Raw genomic sequence first — 17,597 nt, 5'->3', positions numbered from 1 at the left:
GCTATTTTTTTAGTTTTATCAGTTTTTATAACTATTAAATCCTTATTTTCTTTCATGAAATTATTGAACATCTTAAGGTCTTTATTAATCTGTTTATTCAAATTGGACATCATTTTTTTATTATTATTATCTCTATTATTAATGTAATTATGTATAATTGCACATATATTATTTCTTGTAGCATTGATATGATGATCCGGTGCTTCTATACTTTCAAAAATGTTTTCTAAATCGGAAATTATATTGACTATATCTTTAACCTTTTTTATAAAATCAAAATTGAATTTGTCCCCTAATGCTAATAAATTCAATATGTTATTAGGTATATTAACTTTAGTATGATTTTCTACCCTATTTATTGATTTGTGAAGTTGATTGTATTTTTGCAATTCTTCCTTCATAGAATCATTATATTTATCTATTATTGTGATTTTATTAATACATTTAATATTATTGACATCCATAGAAGTTAAATCATTATTATTATCACTATTAATTAACCTATTTAAATTTATTTTATTAATTTTGATGTTATGAGTAATCCTATCCAATTTTTTAGTTAGTATATCTTTTTTTAAAATTAACCATTGCTCAGTATGTTCCTTAATCAAGCTTTTTATATTGTTAATTAAGAGTTGTTTATCTGTAATTGGTTGCATTTCATATAACAATCTATCTATTTTTCTATTGATCTTACTTATTATCCAATACGATTGTTTTATTTCAAGGTCAATAATTTTGTAACTCAACACTTTAAAGTAATCAGCACAACCAGTATTAACCAAAAATTGATTGCTAAATAAATTATCAAATTGTTGCATCTTATGTATAATATGTGGAGTTATTTTATTTTGTTTCTTATTTTGCTTTAAGAAAAATATTTTAGCCAGGTTATGTATCGATGAGTTGTACAATTTATAAATATTCTTACTTGTTTCACAGTCATGTTGCAGCACATTTCGCAGATTCTGTAAGAATTTTACATTAATATTTTTCATACGGTCTTCATTCATAACCATATTGTTATTCTAAATTTAATAATCCTTTGACTGGAAGAATCTTAAGGTATTAACTTGAATTAGTGAATGAAAACAATTTCTTCCTTATTACAATATAATAATTTATTTCATATTACACAGCAACGTTTCGGGAGATTTCCCCCATCTTCAGGCTGCTAAAAAATAAATTCAACAAAACCATAACCATGTGCTTGTAACAACATTACTATATCATTACATTCGAGGGAGTTAAAGTTAAAGCTAATTTGGTGTAGGTAACATTTTCAACGATTCCGGGTTAAGTCCAGAAATACAATCTAGAAGTGCTAAGTAATGGAAAAAATAAATTAACTAAATAACCATCTCAGTATTTCATCGATTCTTTGTTTTTTTTGAAATATTTATCAACTTGATAAATATTGATTGCCAGAATCACATGTCATTTTCAGATGTTTAAAGTAGAAAACAACATTACTATATCATTACATTCGAGGGAGTTAAAGTTAAAGCTAATTTGGTGTAGGTAACATTTTCAACGATTCCGGGTTAAGTCCAGAAATACAATCTAGAAGTGCTAAGTAATGGAGTAGAAGTTTGTCGGGGGGTGCGGTCAGCAAAGAACAACATAAATAAACAAAATTTATTTATTTTTTTTATGCCTAAAATGGGCATATAGGGGCATAAAATAAATAAATATGGTTTTGTTTATTTATGTTGTTCTTTGCCGACCGCACCCCCGACAAACTTCTCCGAAAATTTGTACAATTTGACATGGAAAATTATTAACCTTATATGAATATTCAATTGACTTCAACACAAAGTAGGAACATAAGAACTTTTTTTTTGTTTCTTTATTTATTCAACAAAGTATAACGAATGTAATTCAGGTGTTAATTTATCACAATAATTCTCTAAATGAACATTAATTTACTCTCTATTATATGATTTTAATCCCTTCACTTATAAAATAGTTCCTATGCAAAAAATTACACCATTCAAGTTCATTTATGAATATATGTATATATTTATTTATTATTTTTTTCAATTTTTATAGAAGTCATTCATCTCATAATAATGCGAATCATGAGATAAATGACTTCTAGCTAAAATTGTCGAATCTTATGTGGTATGAATGATTTTGGAAGAATTTCTTTCCTCTCATGATCCTCTGTTTCCAAAATCAGTAAATACAGTAAACTTGTAAAAAAATAAATGTTTTAATGATTCATTTTTTTTTTCAATTCAGCTTATTGTTTTGTTAAGTTAACCTTCATTTATTTTTGTATTAAGACAATGTCTACTTTTTTTTTTTTTTCTGAAATAAGTTTCTACTCGATTACTTTCTTATTTAGTCTCCGAAGATCAATAATTAGCTGTTGAGCTGAGCAATTGGCCTCGACGCTGGAATTGAATAGCTGACGTCGAGAATATTATATTCTCAACGGACTGTTCCCAAACCGCCTGGATGATGGGTTGGAACATTGTTTCGTCAATGGCAGGTGTTTGAAACAGGCATCACTAACTTTAGTTTCGCAGTGTTGTCTTGTTGAATATTGAATAATTGAATGTAAAATTATAAATTCCTTTGTCTAGGAATATTGGATACAATACTTATTGCATCGCACTATCTAAAACATTGCGAAAATTTTAGCTTTATGATTTTTTAAAATTCTGATGATGTTTGGTATAACATTTTGCTAATTCGTATTGATCTGCCAATTATCGAGTTCTGTAGGCGAATTCCTCATCGAATTCCCACTAGACAAAATCGTTCTTTCTAATTATTGGATAAGTGAATAGTGTATGACTAAATAATGTAAAAATCAAAATAATGTAGTTCCTTGATATACCTCATTTTTGGTTCGATAACAGTGACCAAAAGTAATTACGAATGAATAGATATTATCAAATTATATATTATCATTTTCATTGATGTTTGATGTTTCTAGTAAAGTTCATACACGATTATTGCTGTAGAGTTAAAGTACAGTGTATTGTGAGAGTGCTCGTAATTGTTGTCACGAAAAGTAAAAATGTTGGGCGCTCGTACTAAGCCTTTCTATAACGGTCCTGGACAACATTTTGACTTAAAATGAGTTGCTTTGGAATATTAAAGTCTAGGAAGGAAGATAAGCACAACTTATCGTTTGATGGATATCGAGTTGCGAGATGTCTATTATTCTATTTTTTTCGAACCAAGTTCGTGATATTTTGTATCAATAATTAATTTTTTTCAATATTACGTTATTGGTGCTATAGAGAGGCTGCTCTAATATTTTTGTTTCACTTCTACTCTACGTAAAAGTAGAATAGTTTCCAGATAATCCAATGCGATTTCTAAATGCTTGGATATTTATTTTTTTTAATATTTATAAAATTAAACTAATTTTAATTTATTTTTTTAATTTATCACAACTATTACCTATATTATAAGGTTTACATCAATAAATTCAAATATGTTGTTCATATAAATGTTCTTTTCCTAAATTCGGTAGTGGTGATGAAACACTTAACGTTGTCAGTTTTTTTTCTTTATTATTTTATTAACGATTTCGTCCAGCTTTAGTTTCAGTTTCGTACTTTTTTTTTTCTCTTTTTATTTATTTTGAAATGATACCAATTAATAATGAATGCTTTGGTTCAATTAGTTTTTACTGAAAGCATCCTTTGATGTTGATGAGGCCTTTCATTCCGATCGCCTGCCTAAAGTAATTCATCGGTCCGTTTCAATCTTATTAATTACTGAATCCAATTAGTTATATTGAATTATTCTTTTAGCTTGGTTTTTTCTTCTTCCATCCCCTGAAGCATAGCAAAATCATTAGCTTAGAATATTCTATACCAGAGTAATGCATGTTTGGCTTTGAAGATATTACGATGTTGCAAAGTATTGTCTCAATAAGAAATAAATAAAAATAGTAGTGGATTGGAATTAGGAATTTAAAATATGTTTCAGGATTAAAACATAATGAAATTAACAAATCTTATACGTTATTTTATTTTAGTATAAAGTATTTATTATATGTGGCATGTAAATTTTAAAATGTGTAATATTTAACAGTATTAAAATGCAAATAACAGTAATTTATTTTAAAAAATTGTTTCCATATCTTAATCTTTTGAGTTATCTTTTTGTCTTTTCACCTTCAATCCAGAAAATAGTGTTCATATTTCATAATTCATTTATATTGTTAAAGCTTTTCTTCATAAAAACATAGCTAATTTGAGTTTTTTTTAAGGAAAGCTTCAAAAAAGAACAAAAAACAGAAAGAAAAAAAACTAGCTGGATCGGAATTTAAACACTTATTTGGTTAAACTAGCGATTGAAAACATAAAGTAAAAGTTAGATAAAACCTTCATAAATGAAATAAAGAACGGAAATTTAAATATTATATAAAGTGTCTTTTAAGTTAAAATAAAATGAAATGAAAGAACAAATATAAAAGAAAATACTACTGGACGACTCCGATGGGTCTGAGACGAGATGTGCCCTGACAATATTATCCGTTCCAAAAGGGTGGAGATGTTTTCAAGTCCAACTGTTCAAAGATTGGTGGACCGACGTCTATAATGGTTCTCTAATGACAATTTATGCAGACAGGGTCTGGTGACAATATTTGACGACCTACACAAAGGTGACTAGGCAGTCAACTGATTGTTGCCTTGTTGCTTAGTAAAATAATCCCTAATGATTGTTGTTCCTGTATTTAAATGTTTACAATACAAGTATAGATCCTTCTTTTAAACTAAATGATCTTCTAACGAAAATAAAATATAAAAATTAAGTGAAATACTATGCCTATTAACAAATTAATAAAAAAATAAATAAATAAAATAAAAGAACCTGGCGTAAACAATTATTTTATAATTATATGTTTATTGCATTCATACTGCGATAAATTATTTACGACAAAGTATAAACAAATTATTTATCTTATGTTTTTATTCATAAGAAGAAAGTTTAGTTAGCATATAAATTATAGTGGTGTTTTTATATCTGTTTTTGACTTAAAATTACTTTGTTAGAAATAAAAAAGGCTTAGATTTACAATTGATCGTATAATTTTACAATTCGTCGGGAACAATGAAATTTTATATCTTGATATGAATTCACATCTACCCAGTGGCGAAGATAACATTACGACTTCAACAACTGAGCCGCATTTTTTATGGTCCTTGCTAGACTAGAATGAAATATAAAAATGGTAATCGAGTATGACTTAAATGTCTTAAGTCATCATAATAAAGTACAAACTAATATTATTAGTCTTGTCGATTTAACTTTATACAATTACATCGACTTGTGCATTAGTAACTTTTACTTATGTTCTTTTTAACTCCTCTAATATCACTAATAGTCCTCCCTATTATGAAAAAATAAGTATTAGTGTAATTAACAAGTTCTTTCTATACTTGTATTTTGAACTAATACTATTAGATTTAATTATGAAACAGGGCCCAGGTTGGCTGGTTGGCTTTACGGACATTCCTGGTGGTCACCTATTTGATGTTGGTACGAACCCATGGTTCTAAAAAACCATAGCACCATAACCGGACCATTTTGGGAACCAATTTTAGATTCGTCGAATCATTTGAGTTCCATAACAACTACGAATCGATGTATGAAATAGGGATATTCTAGGTCATCGGGAGTACAAGAATTTATATTTACTCCCTGGATGCACATACCAATCCATACACAAACTTTTAATTCTTGAAAAACCATTCCCGAATAAAGTACTCAAGGTAGGATCATCATCTCTACATCCTGTTGGTGAGTAGTTGGTTGATAGGTTTCGTATCCCCTTGGTTGGGGAAGAGAATAGGCTTAAGTTAGGCTTTCCATTATGGCAGTCAGCTATTTGTGCAATGACCCCGCATCGTTGATTGTGGTATATTAGTGGATATGCACTACATTGTTGTTTAACATTTACTCAACATTAACATGTTGATAGTTTATTTACAAAATCCATCCCTTTATTTAGGTAGAAACGATCGTAGTCTTAAAAATAGTTTTGCAAATTTCCGTGATAGTTCGCTGTCTTAAGCCATAAATGCAGGTTTTATTAATATTATAACTCTAATGTTCTTACTAATTAAGAGATAAATGAAATTACTATAATAATTTATAAGGCATAATTATTAATTATTCATTAAATGTATTGAGGGAGTATTCGTTTAATGAAACCTTAGGTAAGTAGACATTCGAACGCCTATGTTGTTTTCTATGAAGACATTCTTGCTGTACGCCTTTCGCACGAACTCACTGCGATTCTGCTCCCGTTACGGGAACAATTGATTCCAGTAGTATTCTTCTACATACCCTAGGCAAAAGTATATGTGCTTTTGTATCTATTATTCGGAAAAAATTTTCAGCTATTTAATTACCCGACGAAAAAGTCCTTTCTTATAAAGTACAAGTATGTCAATTTGATGTATACACACGCATTGGAAAATAAATAAATTATGATTATGATAGATGTATAAACACGTTTATTTGTTAACTTCAAATTACCTTGTACACTAATCCATTTGGATAAAAACATCGTGCTACCATTTTATTAATTTTTTTTTACAGCAAATTAAAAAAATAAATAAATTAAAAAACCTGTAGGTAAACTCCAAAAAAAAAAAAAAAAACCCTCTCTCTCTCCATCCCTCTCTCACTTATAAACTAATTCATAAAAATAACTAATAAATAAATACGTTGTATTAAGTTTAATACTCACTTTTGTGAACTGAGAGCATCAGAAGCAGACCTGCAACAAAATAAAAATAATTCTGAAATATTATTTCTCTATATAAAGTTAAATTATTAGTTCTCTATATAAAGTTTCTCTATAAAAATATTGGTAATAATATAATGTTTTGAATGCAGTTCAAGGTTCTCTCGGCATACAACTTTTTTTCTTTTGTTACATTTAAGATTCTCTTTAGTTAGATGTCAAAGGGGGAATTGACTGAATTATTCTAAAACAATTTCGTTTGCTGTTTGAATTAAAGCTACTTTATAGTTAGATTTAAGTCCAAATACTCGAAAATAACTGTCTCTTGCTTCTAGATATTCATCTATAGATTGCTCTTTATTTTATCATTTCCCTTATTTTTTCTTTGTGTTACTACCAAACATAATATGATTGTTTTAAATTAATTTATTTCTTTAAAAAAATGTTATCAAAAAGTAGTGATGTGATAGTCGGAATCGCGTTCTAAGTAATTTATACTTATAAATTATTTAATGAAAATGTATTATTATTTTTGTATTTATTTTATCAAATTAAAATGTATTTTATAGTAGCTTTTTATAGGTATCCAGACAGAGGCTGGGTTATGGGGACTTCGCTCTGTCTAATGGGACTTCCTTGTTTTCTATAGAAGTCAATCAAAATTATTTATAGTCTCAACGGTGACTCACTAGCAATCAAGAAGCTGTATAGTTCATGATCATTTCAACAGTAAATCGGCAGGACAGCCGAAGCGACGATACCTTTACTCTTAGTACAAGAGCCCAAGAGGAGAAAAAAAGGCAGTTATTTCAAACCAATTTTTGATTACGTTTATGAAAAATATGTATAATTACTAGTCAAAACTGGTGAGTCTGCCAAGTATAAGTAGGGGGAATAAAATATGGAGGCTGTTTCAAAACGTTAAAAATAATTAATGTTTTATTCGGAACTCTATATTTTTACAACTACCAACAACAATAGAAAATCTAAGAGAGCATCATTTAAAGTAGAGTAAATTTGCTAAAATATGAGCCGTAATAGATCTATTTACGTTCAATAGTTCTCGAGATATAGCTTTTTAAAAAGCAACATTTCATAAAAATGTTGTACAGAACCTACTGAAAGATTAGTAGTTAGTTAATTTATTTTGAAAAATCTATATCCCGAAAACCATTTAACGTACAGATGTCTATTAAGTAGTTAGTCAAAGCTCAACTCTATATGTCCAGATTGGTCTTATTACAGTCATGTAGATCAGTCATTTGTAATGTGTTGGAGGTTTAGACAGTTTGTCTAGTAAGTGCTGTAATAGTCGAAATCGACGTGCAGTTTCCTGTCTTTTCAGTCTGGTGTGAGGAATCCAGGTTAATCGCTTGTCCAAATGTAGTCCAAGGTAGCGGATCTGCTCGACAGGGGTAAGAATAACATCGTTAAATTGAAACTGTAGGGCAGTCAGTAAGTTTACGACGAAGGGTAAATGTGATTTGATGGGATTTGTTGGAATCTTATGGTTTCTGAAATGAAAAACTCTTATGGTTTCTCAAACCTATTTTCCGAATAACTATAAATCAATTTATTTTAGCAAATATCATGAAAACTATACAATACAATTAGGGCTAATATTTCAGCAAATGTGCTCTTCTTTAAATACTGTTTTCTTAGATTTTCTGGTGTTGTTGGTTGTTTTTAAGGTATAGAGCTCCAAATGAAAAATTAATGTTTTTTTGTAAGGTTTTGAAACAGCCCCCGCAACAAGCTAAAATCGATCGTAATATTACCTCAATCCGAACATAGCCCGAACTACTCTTTTTTTTTTAGACTTGTGAACAGAAAAGTTAACCCAATTTTCTATATTGCCTTGAAGATAGAACAATGCTTGAAGCTCCCAGTCCACTGCTTTAAGATCAGTTTAAAGGAAATGTTATCGTTCCCATCTCCTATTCACTTCGCCGAACACCATGAAGATGGTGGATAAATGAAGAACATTTATTATATTGATATTTTTTTTTCATCTCAGCAAAGGCACTCTGAATTACTTTTAACCGAAAATAAATACAAAAAAATTGATCCTTTAACAAGATTTTTTGAAATTTTAAAACCACCCGATATTAAATAAACCTTAATTGCAACATATTATTTTTCATATTACAGTTTTTTAGTAATGGTTCTTAAGATAGTAATGGATATTTTTTTTTTGGATAAGTACTGCTAAGATATCAAGATACTGTAGTAACGAAGCCGGGGAAGTGGTGTGCGGAGGGTCCTTGTGTAGAAGTGGCCAATAAAGCTGCTATCTTCCGGAGCAGGCCTCCAGAACGACACCCATGCCCTGCCATTGTCACCGCTTCATGTTCTAACACTTCACCAACACCTCCTTATATCTCCTACACAATGCAATGCTATGTGTTTTCAATGTTGTTCATCTATAGTTGTTTTGATCATTCGGTTCGATAACACCAAAGGGAGTTCGGATTATTTAGGCGAATCTAATTCATTTAGCTCTTTACATTAAATAATTACGTGTTTTCCAATTTTTTAAAATTTTATCTACATTATAATAATTATTTTTTCTACTTTCCATGAAGGATATAATCGAATTCACGGTTAAAAAGGAACAAAAAAGTTATCAACTATTTATATGTCAATGTCGCCTAACTTTGCAGGGCTTCACTAGGGCTAAAAAGCAAAATACAAAATACAAGACGTAATCACCCAAAAAATAGAAAAGTAGAAATAGAAGGAATAAAATAGATAAAAATAAATTGTACTCACTGAGAGTTGAAAAACTAAGAAAGTAGGATGAGAATTAAATAAAATTCAAGTAATAATAGATAAATAAAATAAAAGAATAGTTATAAATTAGTAAAGAACAGATCATCCGTCGGGCTGATACTCAACAATATTTACAGCTGAACTTCAGGCGATTTCAACAGCACTTCATTTATCCATACAAAGCGAATACTCGAACATACTCATTTGTACAGATTCAATGTCTGCACTCCAGAGTCTATCAAACTCCAGTCAAAGCGGACCTACGATAGACAAAATTCACAACTATGTAGACATGCTAAAACATCTTTAAAAAAGTGTATCCTTTCTCTGGACTCCGAGGCACTCAGGAATAGCTGGAATTGAGGCAGCGGATAAAGCGGCTAAAGATTCTGCTACAATGAACGTTCCACCTCTCCAAATGTACGAGCCGAAAGACATGAAGGCATTTTTAAGGAACAGAATCCGAAAAAGTTGGGATTCAATGTGGGCTGACGTACCACTCACCAATAAACTAAGAAATGTTTTAAAAACACACAAAAGTGGACAAGTGCCATAAGGGGAAACTGAAGAGAAGAAGTGGTTGTTGCAAGAGTAAGAATAGGACATTCCAAATTAACACACCTCCACTTAATCACAAAAGAGGAGACCAATCTATATGCCAAACCTGTCAGTCCCCATTATCGATAAAGGATATAATTGAAGAATGCTCATCATTTCGTCAAGCCTTCGAAAATAATAAAATTTCTCGTACAAGAGAATTGGCCCTTAAAGACTCAGCAGAATCCATAGACAAAATAATAAAATTTCTGAACGAAACTCAACTTTATACTAAAATATGATCCACCAATATCGACCATTGTAAAAAGGAAATAGTCTATATTCAACTATCAAATGTCAAAGACAAGAAGATAAATAAAGTAAAAAGGGTGTAATAACCTAGACAGATCGCTCTGAATAAAAATCTAATCTAATCTGTCGGGCTCAAAGACTAATATTGAATGGCATTGGCGCAAGTGGGATAGACATAGAGTGGGGGGAGATGACAGTTCAAATAGTTACCTGTAAGAGAAATTCAAGAAAAAGATATTAAAATAATACATAAAGTGATATATTATTCTTATATTACTAAATGTTTTAGCCCCGATGACGCCCTAAAAATTAGAGCGAATCGTCAAACAAATAAATAGTCGATAACTATTATTTGTTCCTTTTTTCACCACACGCCCGACTATTTTCTTCATATTCAGATACGATCAATCATTTATATAATATTTATACTTTCTGTCTTTTTTTAAAAATTGTTTTATGAGTTATTTATTATCCTTCAAGCTTTTACTTTTTATTTTTTATTAAATTTACATTACCTCATTACGTTTCGGACTGTCCTTCTACCTTCAGGTATTGATTCTAAAAAAAGTTCGTAAGTGATTTTTATTATTGTGTATAATTTTTTCTTACATTTAAGGTTTATTAATAATCTAGAATAACTGCCAACATTTATTACCTTCACAATTAAGTTTTTAATTATTGATAATTTTGCATAACTGTTTTCGTTATTGTTGTATCTGAAGACCGAACTGTGAGCATTAGATGAATCAAGAAAAAAAGTTTTACTGAAAATCTTCCAGAAATGTTAACAACTCATGTTATTGCCAAAGTTATCTGTGGTGTAAACTAATCTTTGTAGTGTCGCTATTTCATTTAGTTGTATTTTGATTTACTTAATTTGAATTTAATCAAAGATACAAATTTAAAAAAAATCCATATATTAAAACACGCGACTAACACAAAATATATGTTCATATTTTGAATCACTTAGTAAAACGAATTCAGTTTCAATATATTAATAATTTTACATGAACTTAAAATTTTTTTTATTATTTTTACTATCAATAAATCTTTTTTTTTTATCCCACAATGCTGTTACATTTTATATTCATCGAGTAAATTAATGGTGTTTCATGGTTTAATTGCATTTCTTTAGTACGTCTTTTTCCTGCTTTTTATGTATCAACTAACCTATATTCGTCTTACATCTCTAGGGTTATAATGTTTTTTTATGTATTTCTTTAGGACCCTAACCCGGGTTTTTATTTTTACTGCATATTTTACTGTTGTAGGTATAATTTTACTTTTATATTTTTATGATGTCTATGATTTTTTTAGTATCATTAATTTAGTGACAGTTGCTAGTAATGAAATATTAAAATATCATCATCACAATATAAAAGATGTATTAGACATAAAGAGAGAAAGAGTTCATAAAAATTAAAGAAGAGGATGATAAAAGATGTAATATTCTTCCGCGCAATTCATCAGTTTTTATTTTAAAATATGAAACATTTTAAGTTATTGATTATTTTTGAAAATAAATAAACTTGCAATGTAAATTGAGTTGGGTTTAATTTTTTTAAAAATTGAGTATATAAACTGTTGTTCACACAATATATTATTGCATTGTTGGTTTATTTTGCCTGAAGGTAATGTCGCAGTATTTACTTTATTAATAAATGAGTCTGATTTATTTCTCGTGTTTACTGTGAACTGTATTTTTTTATTTTATATTCGGAAAATATGGAATCATTCAAATAATTGTTTTGTATTTCAGTGCTTCTTTTTTTTTTTTTAAACCAGCGACTGCTGTATAAAATCCGTAACATCCCTAATCCATAACCATAATTTCTCATTCTCTATTTGTGCCTCAGTGGCAGGTTATTCAAATTGAATCTTAATAGTGTCTATTCATATCACTTTTCGCACTTAGATGCTGTGCCTCAAGGTAGTATCTTTGTCCCCATCCTTTACAATGTTTTTACTGCTGGCATACCTATGTGTAATGTGACATCCTTGTTATGACTTCATCCTACAGTATTTTTTTTTTATCTTAATAATCTATTTATCACTGTTGAACAGATCCACTTCTTCTGAACAAACAAACTAACGGACAAACAACAAACTTACTATTACAAGACATACTAGAGGAACGATTTTAACTTCCAATTAATTACTAAAGACTCATTTACATTACTATAATAAGATCTAATTCAACTTCGTAACCTATTGTTATTATCTAAAATACTCCGTAAAATCCTCAATGGTCCTTACATAGTTACAAATAAAATCATCGATAATGACTTTAATGTCATATGTGGCCGATTTCGCTAAAACCAGATATAAATCCTTCCACAATAAACTCGTTAACCACTAGTTTACCATTCAGTTGTGTTTCTTATCAAAGTGCGGAGATATTTGTATGTCCTACGCATACTTCTATTGTTAGCCATTTTTCTCTATCGAACGGGTAGAGATTTGAAGATTTTTAATTAGTTTATTTAGAATTTGCTGAATTGATTAGAAGTTGATATAACTATCAATTGAAATCTATTTGTTGAAAATACGAAAGAAATCCATGATATATGAGAAAAACTTTCTGGATTTTCTTTTTAGAAAGTTTAATTATATTTTTAAATTGTCGAGGTGAACAAATTCGTAGATTAATATAATCTATTCTATATTTTTCATTGTATAACGTTAGATTAGATTACATTGTCTCATATTCATGCACCTTTACAATCCTAAAAATAATTTATTTTTATCAACAATTTTTATCTATGACACATATGTGTAAGTGTAATTCTTTTAATTATATTTGTCATATTTTCAATTTCACTATTGAAATAATTTCATCTATATAATCATAGTTTAAATTTGTTTTACACTGCATTATATTGAGCTTTGGGGCTCCACTAAACCATCAAATTCCTCCAGAATCCAATCCTCACAGTCCAAAATCCTTCGTAAAATCCTTAATGCTCCTTACTTTGTCACAAATCAAGTCATCCATCAGGACCTCAATGTTCCATATATTGCCGATTTGGCCAGAACCAAATACCGTTCTTTCCATAATAAACTTCTCAACCACCCAAATTCACTTTCTAACCTGGCTTCTCCTTCATTTCCTAATAATCCTCCTAGGCGTCTGAAAAGAAGATGGCCTCGAGATCTTCCCTAGAAATGTTATTGGAGTTCTATCAGTGGGTAGATTCTCTATATGTTTGTATCATGTCACCATGTCACCTACAGCAAATTTACTTGCTCCTGTTTTTTTTTTTGGTCCTTTATTTTTACAATTATTGTACCGTACTATGTTTTTCTATTAGAAACTTATTCAGATTTATATGGATTAATATCGATCAATGCAAGAGTTTTATTTATTAAATTAACTAATTAAAACACTTGCATTGTGAACTGAAATATCACAAAAACCCCTTCCTACGATATAAATGTGGACTAAACTAATTATTTTTGTTTTTTCCATATGTACCATTCCACCATAAGTAGGACGCAGAATAGACCTGACCGAGACAACACGGTAAGCCATAGCCGGGACCAGAGGGGCAGAGCATTAGTACCCCGCTGCTGCTAACACAGAAACTATTTCAGCCTTATGGCCTTCTCCTTCCTAGGCGCCTATATTTACCCACTTAGTATTGTCATATTAATGACCTACCCTAATACCTGTTTAATGGAAATGGGAAAGTGATGTACCTTGTTCCCCGTTTGTCCAGCCTGTATTTGCCCAGCTCCTCTGTGGGTCAAGCTTGTTTTTTGGACAGTGGAGCTATCATTATAAATTTAAACCCTTCTCAAAACACCCCTCGATCGCGAAGGTCTTTGAAACAGGAACCCATTGCAATAAGAAATAAATTATGACCACGCAGAATCCAACATCTACTGTTTTAATGAAATGGTTTTGAGGGGTTCGTAACGTGTAGGCCTCTGCTCGAAAAACTTTTTTTTTCCTTTTTCTTTTTTCCTCGTCATACAAAGATGCTGCACTTTTAATAAGTACTTTTGTTGAGGTGAGTTTTGTGGTTACGAAGAGAATAAAAGAGGTTATTTTGCGGCCTTATGTCTGCGCCTCCAGGAGAACTTTATATTATTTATTTTGAAATATTTTCCTCCATTAAAACTTTCTTCTTGAACTCTGCTTTAAATCTTTGTTAATTCTTTTTCAATGTGCGTCTCCTTTTTTATTAATATTAATTACAATTTTTTGGCGATATTGTTTTACCCTTGTTTAATTACCGAACCATTACAAAAGTTGAGTACTCGTTTAACTGTCCTTTTTGAATCTTGTAGAATGATCTTCAGAAAGTCTTAAAGTGCAGTTGTATTCAAATTGTAATAACCACGGTTATTCTGGCAACTAGGATGAGTCTGCTGCGTGCACAGAAATTAAAATGCCATTGTAATTATTGGTAAGAGAAATGACATGTGAAATGTACCCTAAATGTGAGTCCTCTTCCAATATTATGAAGGTATGGAATCAGTTATTTTTGGAACTTCTTGAAGTTCCCAAACATTTAAATATGAAAAACAATACTTCTTTAACTTTATGGCAGAAACTATATAGGCTTTATTAGACTCCACTATTCCACATTAGACTGTGGATAGTAAAGCAATTGTTTTTACCCTGAGTCTTCTACGAGTGGGGGGAAACTGTAAGGGATTTTCATTAGTTTTCAGAGCTAAAGTTGATGGCGAAACGACTTCTCATCAAGTACGTCCATAATCCCCAGACAATGATAATAAAATCTTTCTTGGAAATCTCCAGCTAGAGAAACTCAATATAAGCTTTGTCAACAAATGGAACCGACATAAACAAGATGACTGATGAGCCTGGATATGAAGACCCGAGACCAATTAGGACCGAACTGACTGGTCTAGGCAAGCAACAATCAGTCTCAGATGTCCTGCCCTGGGCAAATTGTTTGCCTCATGGCTGCTTCCATAAAGGGCAGGATGGAGATCTATAGACGAATCTACTTGCGACTTTCTACTATCTAGTACGAATCGGGAGTATTCTTACTTTAGTTTTGAAAATACCTAAAACCAAACTAGTTTACTACTGAAGTGGTGAGTAAACAGAATAAGTTCTTTTTTATTTAAGAAACTTGGAAATCCCATTCTACAAATAGTGAAACCTCAGCACTTCAATCATCTATGTTACCTTGGATCCCATATTCATTCTTTGAGAAAAATTTCAAATACGTACTCGTTGAAAATCTCATGTTATACTCTGAAATGTCTCTTATAAAAGTATGAAAAAAATGTTCAATTACTGCTTATGTATTTGTCGACAGAGGCGGAAAAAACTTTAAAATCAATTTTTCAGGAGATTCGACTATAGTTACAGTATAATCATTGCATTAGGTATTAATTGAATATAGTATCACCTTTAGTGTATTGGATAGCTGTATGTAGCTCAGATCCTTAAGTTATTGTAAGTTTTTGTTATTAAAAAATGTTTTAAATTAAAATATTTTATCATTCATCTTTAATATATTCATTATCCATGTTACTAACTCTGAAATGTTATTAAAAAATAAATTAAATTAAAATATTCTATTTTTTCTCCGCCCAATCTATTATATATTTTCATATGATTAACTGTTGTAAACAAATAAAATAAATTACCTAGTTTTCAATCAAGCTTCTTGAACCTATAGGAATGAAATATTCTAAATAAAGTATACGCATATCCGAACATACTTGACTTGATGAAATTTATGTTGAGAGGTTTTTGATAAATTAAAAACAAAATTTTTTGGATCATAATGAGGTGAGATATATTTTTCAATAGAAAATTATTGTAAACGCGCTATAAACAAAAAAAAAGTATGATTTAAAAAACAAAGAAACAGAAAAAAAACTATATAACCACGTTATATCAGTAAACCAAGTATTGGTATTTATCAAGTAAATTAATAAATACGTTAATTCGAATTCTTAAGAAATTATTAGTTACTCAACCTTTATAGCATTGAATCATTGAATTGGATAGTTGTGTCAAGAATTATGATAATATGACAAGGAGGAAAGTTTAATATACTAGATTGACAAGAAGATATGCCAGGAGACCGATATGACAGGAACAAAATACGAGTAATATTAAATCTAATCCCACGGTACACTCTTGACAGAAGTATTGCCAGAGTTTATTTCAATCACTTGTCTTTACAATAAAGTAAATAACAACTAAAGCCACATTTTAATTTAAACATTTCTGTTGGCAAGTTCAATGTAAAACAAGAGGATTACTGAAGTATTAGTGCTTTAGAAAAAGCTATTGTTGAAAGTAATAAAAATTAATTATTTTTTCATACTTTCAATTAGCTAAAATTTAAACTCAAATCAAGGTGCTTAAACGGCTCACATATGAAAGGAGTGTGATATGAATTATATAAAATAAGGTCCTCATCAATATAAAGCCTTGAGGACCACTTTTTTTTGTAGATAGGTTGAACATTTCAATTATTAATATACCCATATAATTGTTATAATATAGTTAATAAAACTATATTATAACAATTATAATACTATAGCTTTAGTTGTGGCTAATAACTATTGATATACTATTTTTCTATTGATTCTATTTTTTTGTTTACTTTTATCATCCCATAGGCGTTGATAACCAGAGGGTTTTACGCCTTTAAGCAAAAAATCAACAACAACAACAACTATTGATATACTGTTGTCAATTTTTAATATATACATATACTTAATTAATATACATGTATAATCGGAGGGTGTAGCTCATTGGTAAAGCACTGTTCTAATTAGTCCAAGGATCCGGGTTCGAATCCGGCTGTGGCAGATAAATTATTTTCTGTTTCTCTGTAGTCGTGAGGTAGTCCTGTGTGCTTGGAGCCCTCCGGGTCCACCATGCGTCATAAAGTGGGTATACTTAAATGGTAAAAAATCTGGCGGTCGAGTGTGTTTCTGACCATACCACCTCCTTGCTTAATCGTTGTTCTAGAAACTGTGCTTCCTTACTCTGTTTCTGCTCTTTATTTACGTTGTATTAGTAAAGATTTAAACTTTTTTAAAAATATGTATATTAATTTGAGTATCAACTAGTACTTCTTTTTTCTCATATTGTATGAAAATGTAAATGAGCTGTGTGATAAAAAAAAAAAAAAAAAAACTAAAAAAAAAGGGATGAGCTGATTGTCAGGAGAACATTATGTATATATTTCTGCAAACATTGTATGTGATTAATAAAACCTAAAAGTAGTCCTGCAAATAAAAGCCCTTG

The 17,597-nt window shown here is 30.0% G+C and overlaps 1 protein-coding gene across 1 annotated transcript in view; it reads right to left on the bottom strand.

Moving 5' to 3' along the window:
• LOC106689242 (phosrestin-2) overlaps window positions 1-17,597 on the bottom strand; it is a gene marked incomplete at its 5' end in the record, with an annotated part of 174,560 nt that overhangs the window by 114,128 nt on the left and 42,835 nt on the right. The window contains 1 exon segment of the mRNA XM_067052379.1: window positions 6,728-6,757. Coding sequence (XP_066908480.1) covers window positions 6,728-6,757 — 30 coding nt within the window.

This window comes from Halyomorpha halys, unplaced genomic scaffold (assembly GCF_000696795.3).
Source record: "Halyomorpha halys isolate HHAL.00 unplaced genomic scaffold, Hhal_1.1 Scaffold1311.1, whole genome shotgun sequence".
Taxonomy (NCBI): Eukaryota; Metazoa; Arthropoda; class Insecta; order Hemiptera; family Pentatomidae; genus Halyomorpha; species Halyomorpha halys.
This window is presented reverse-complemented; position numbering and strand designations above follow the sequence as displayed.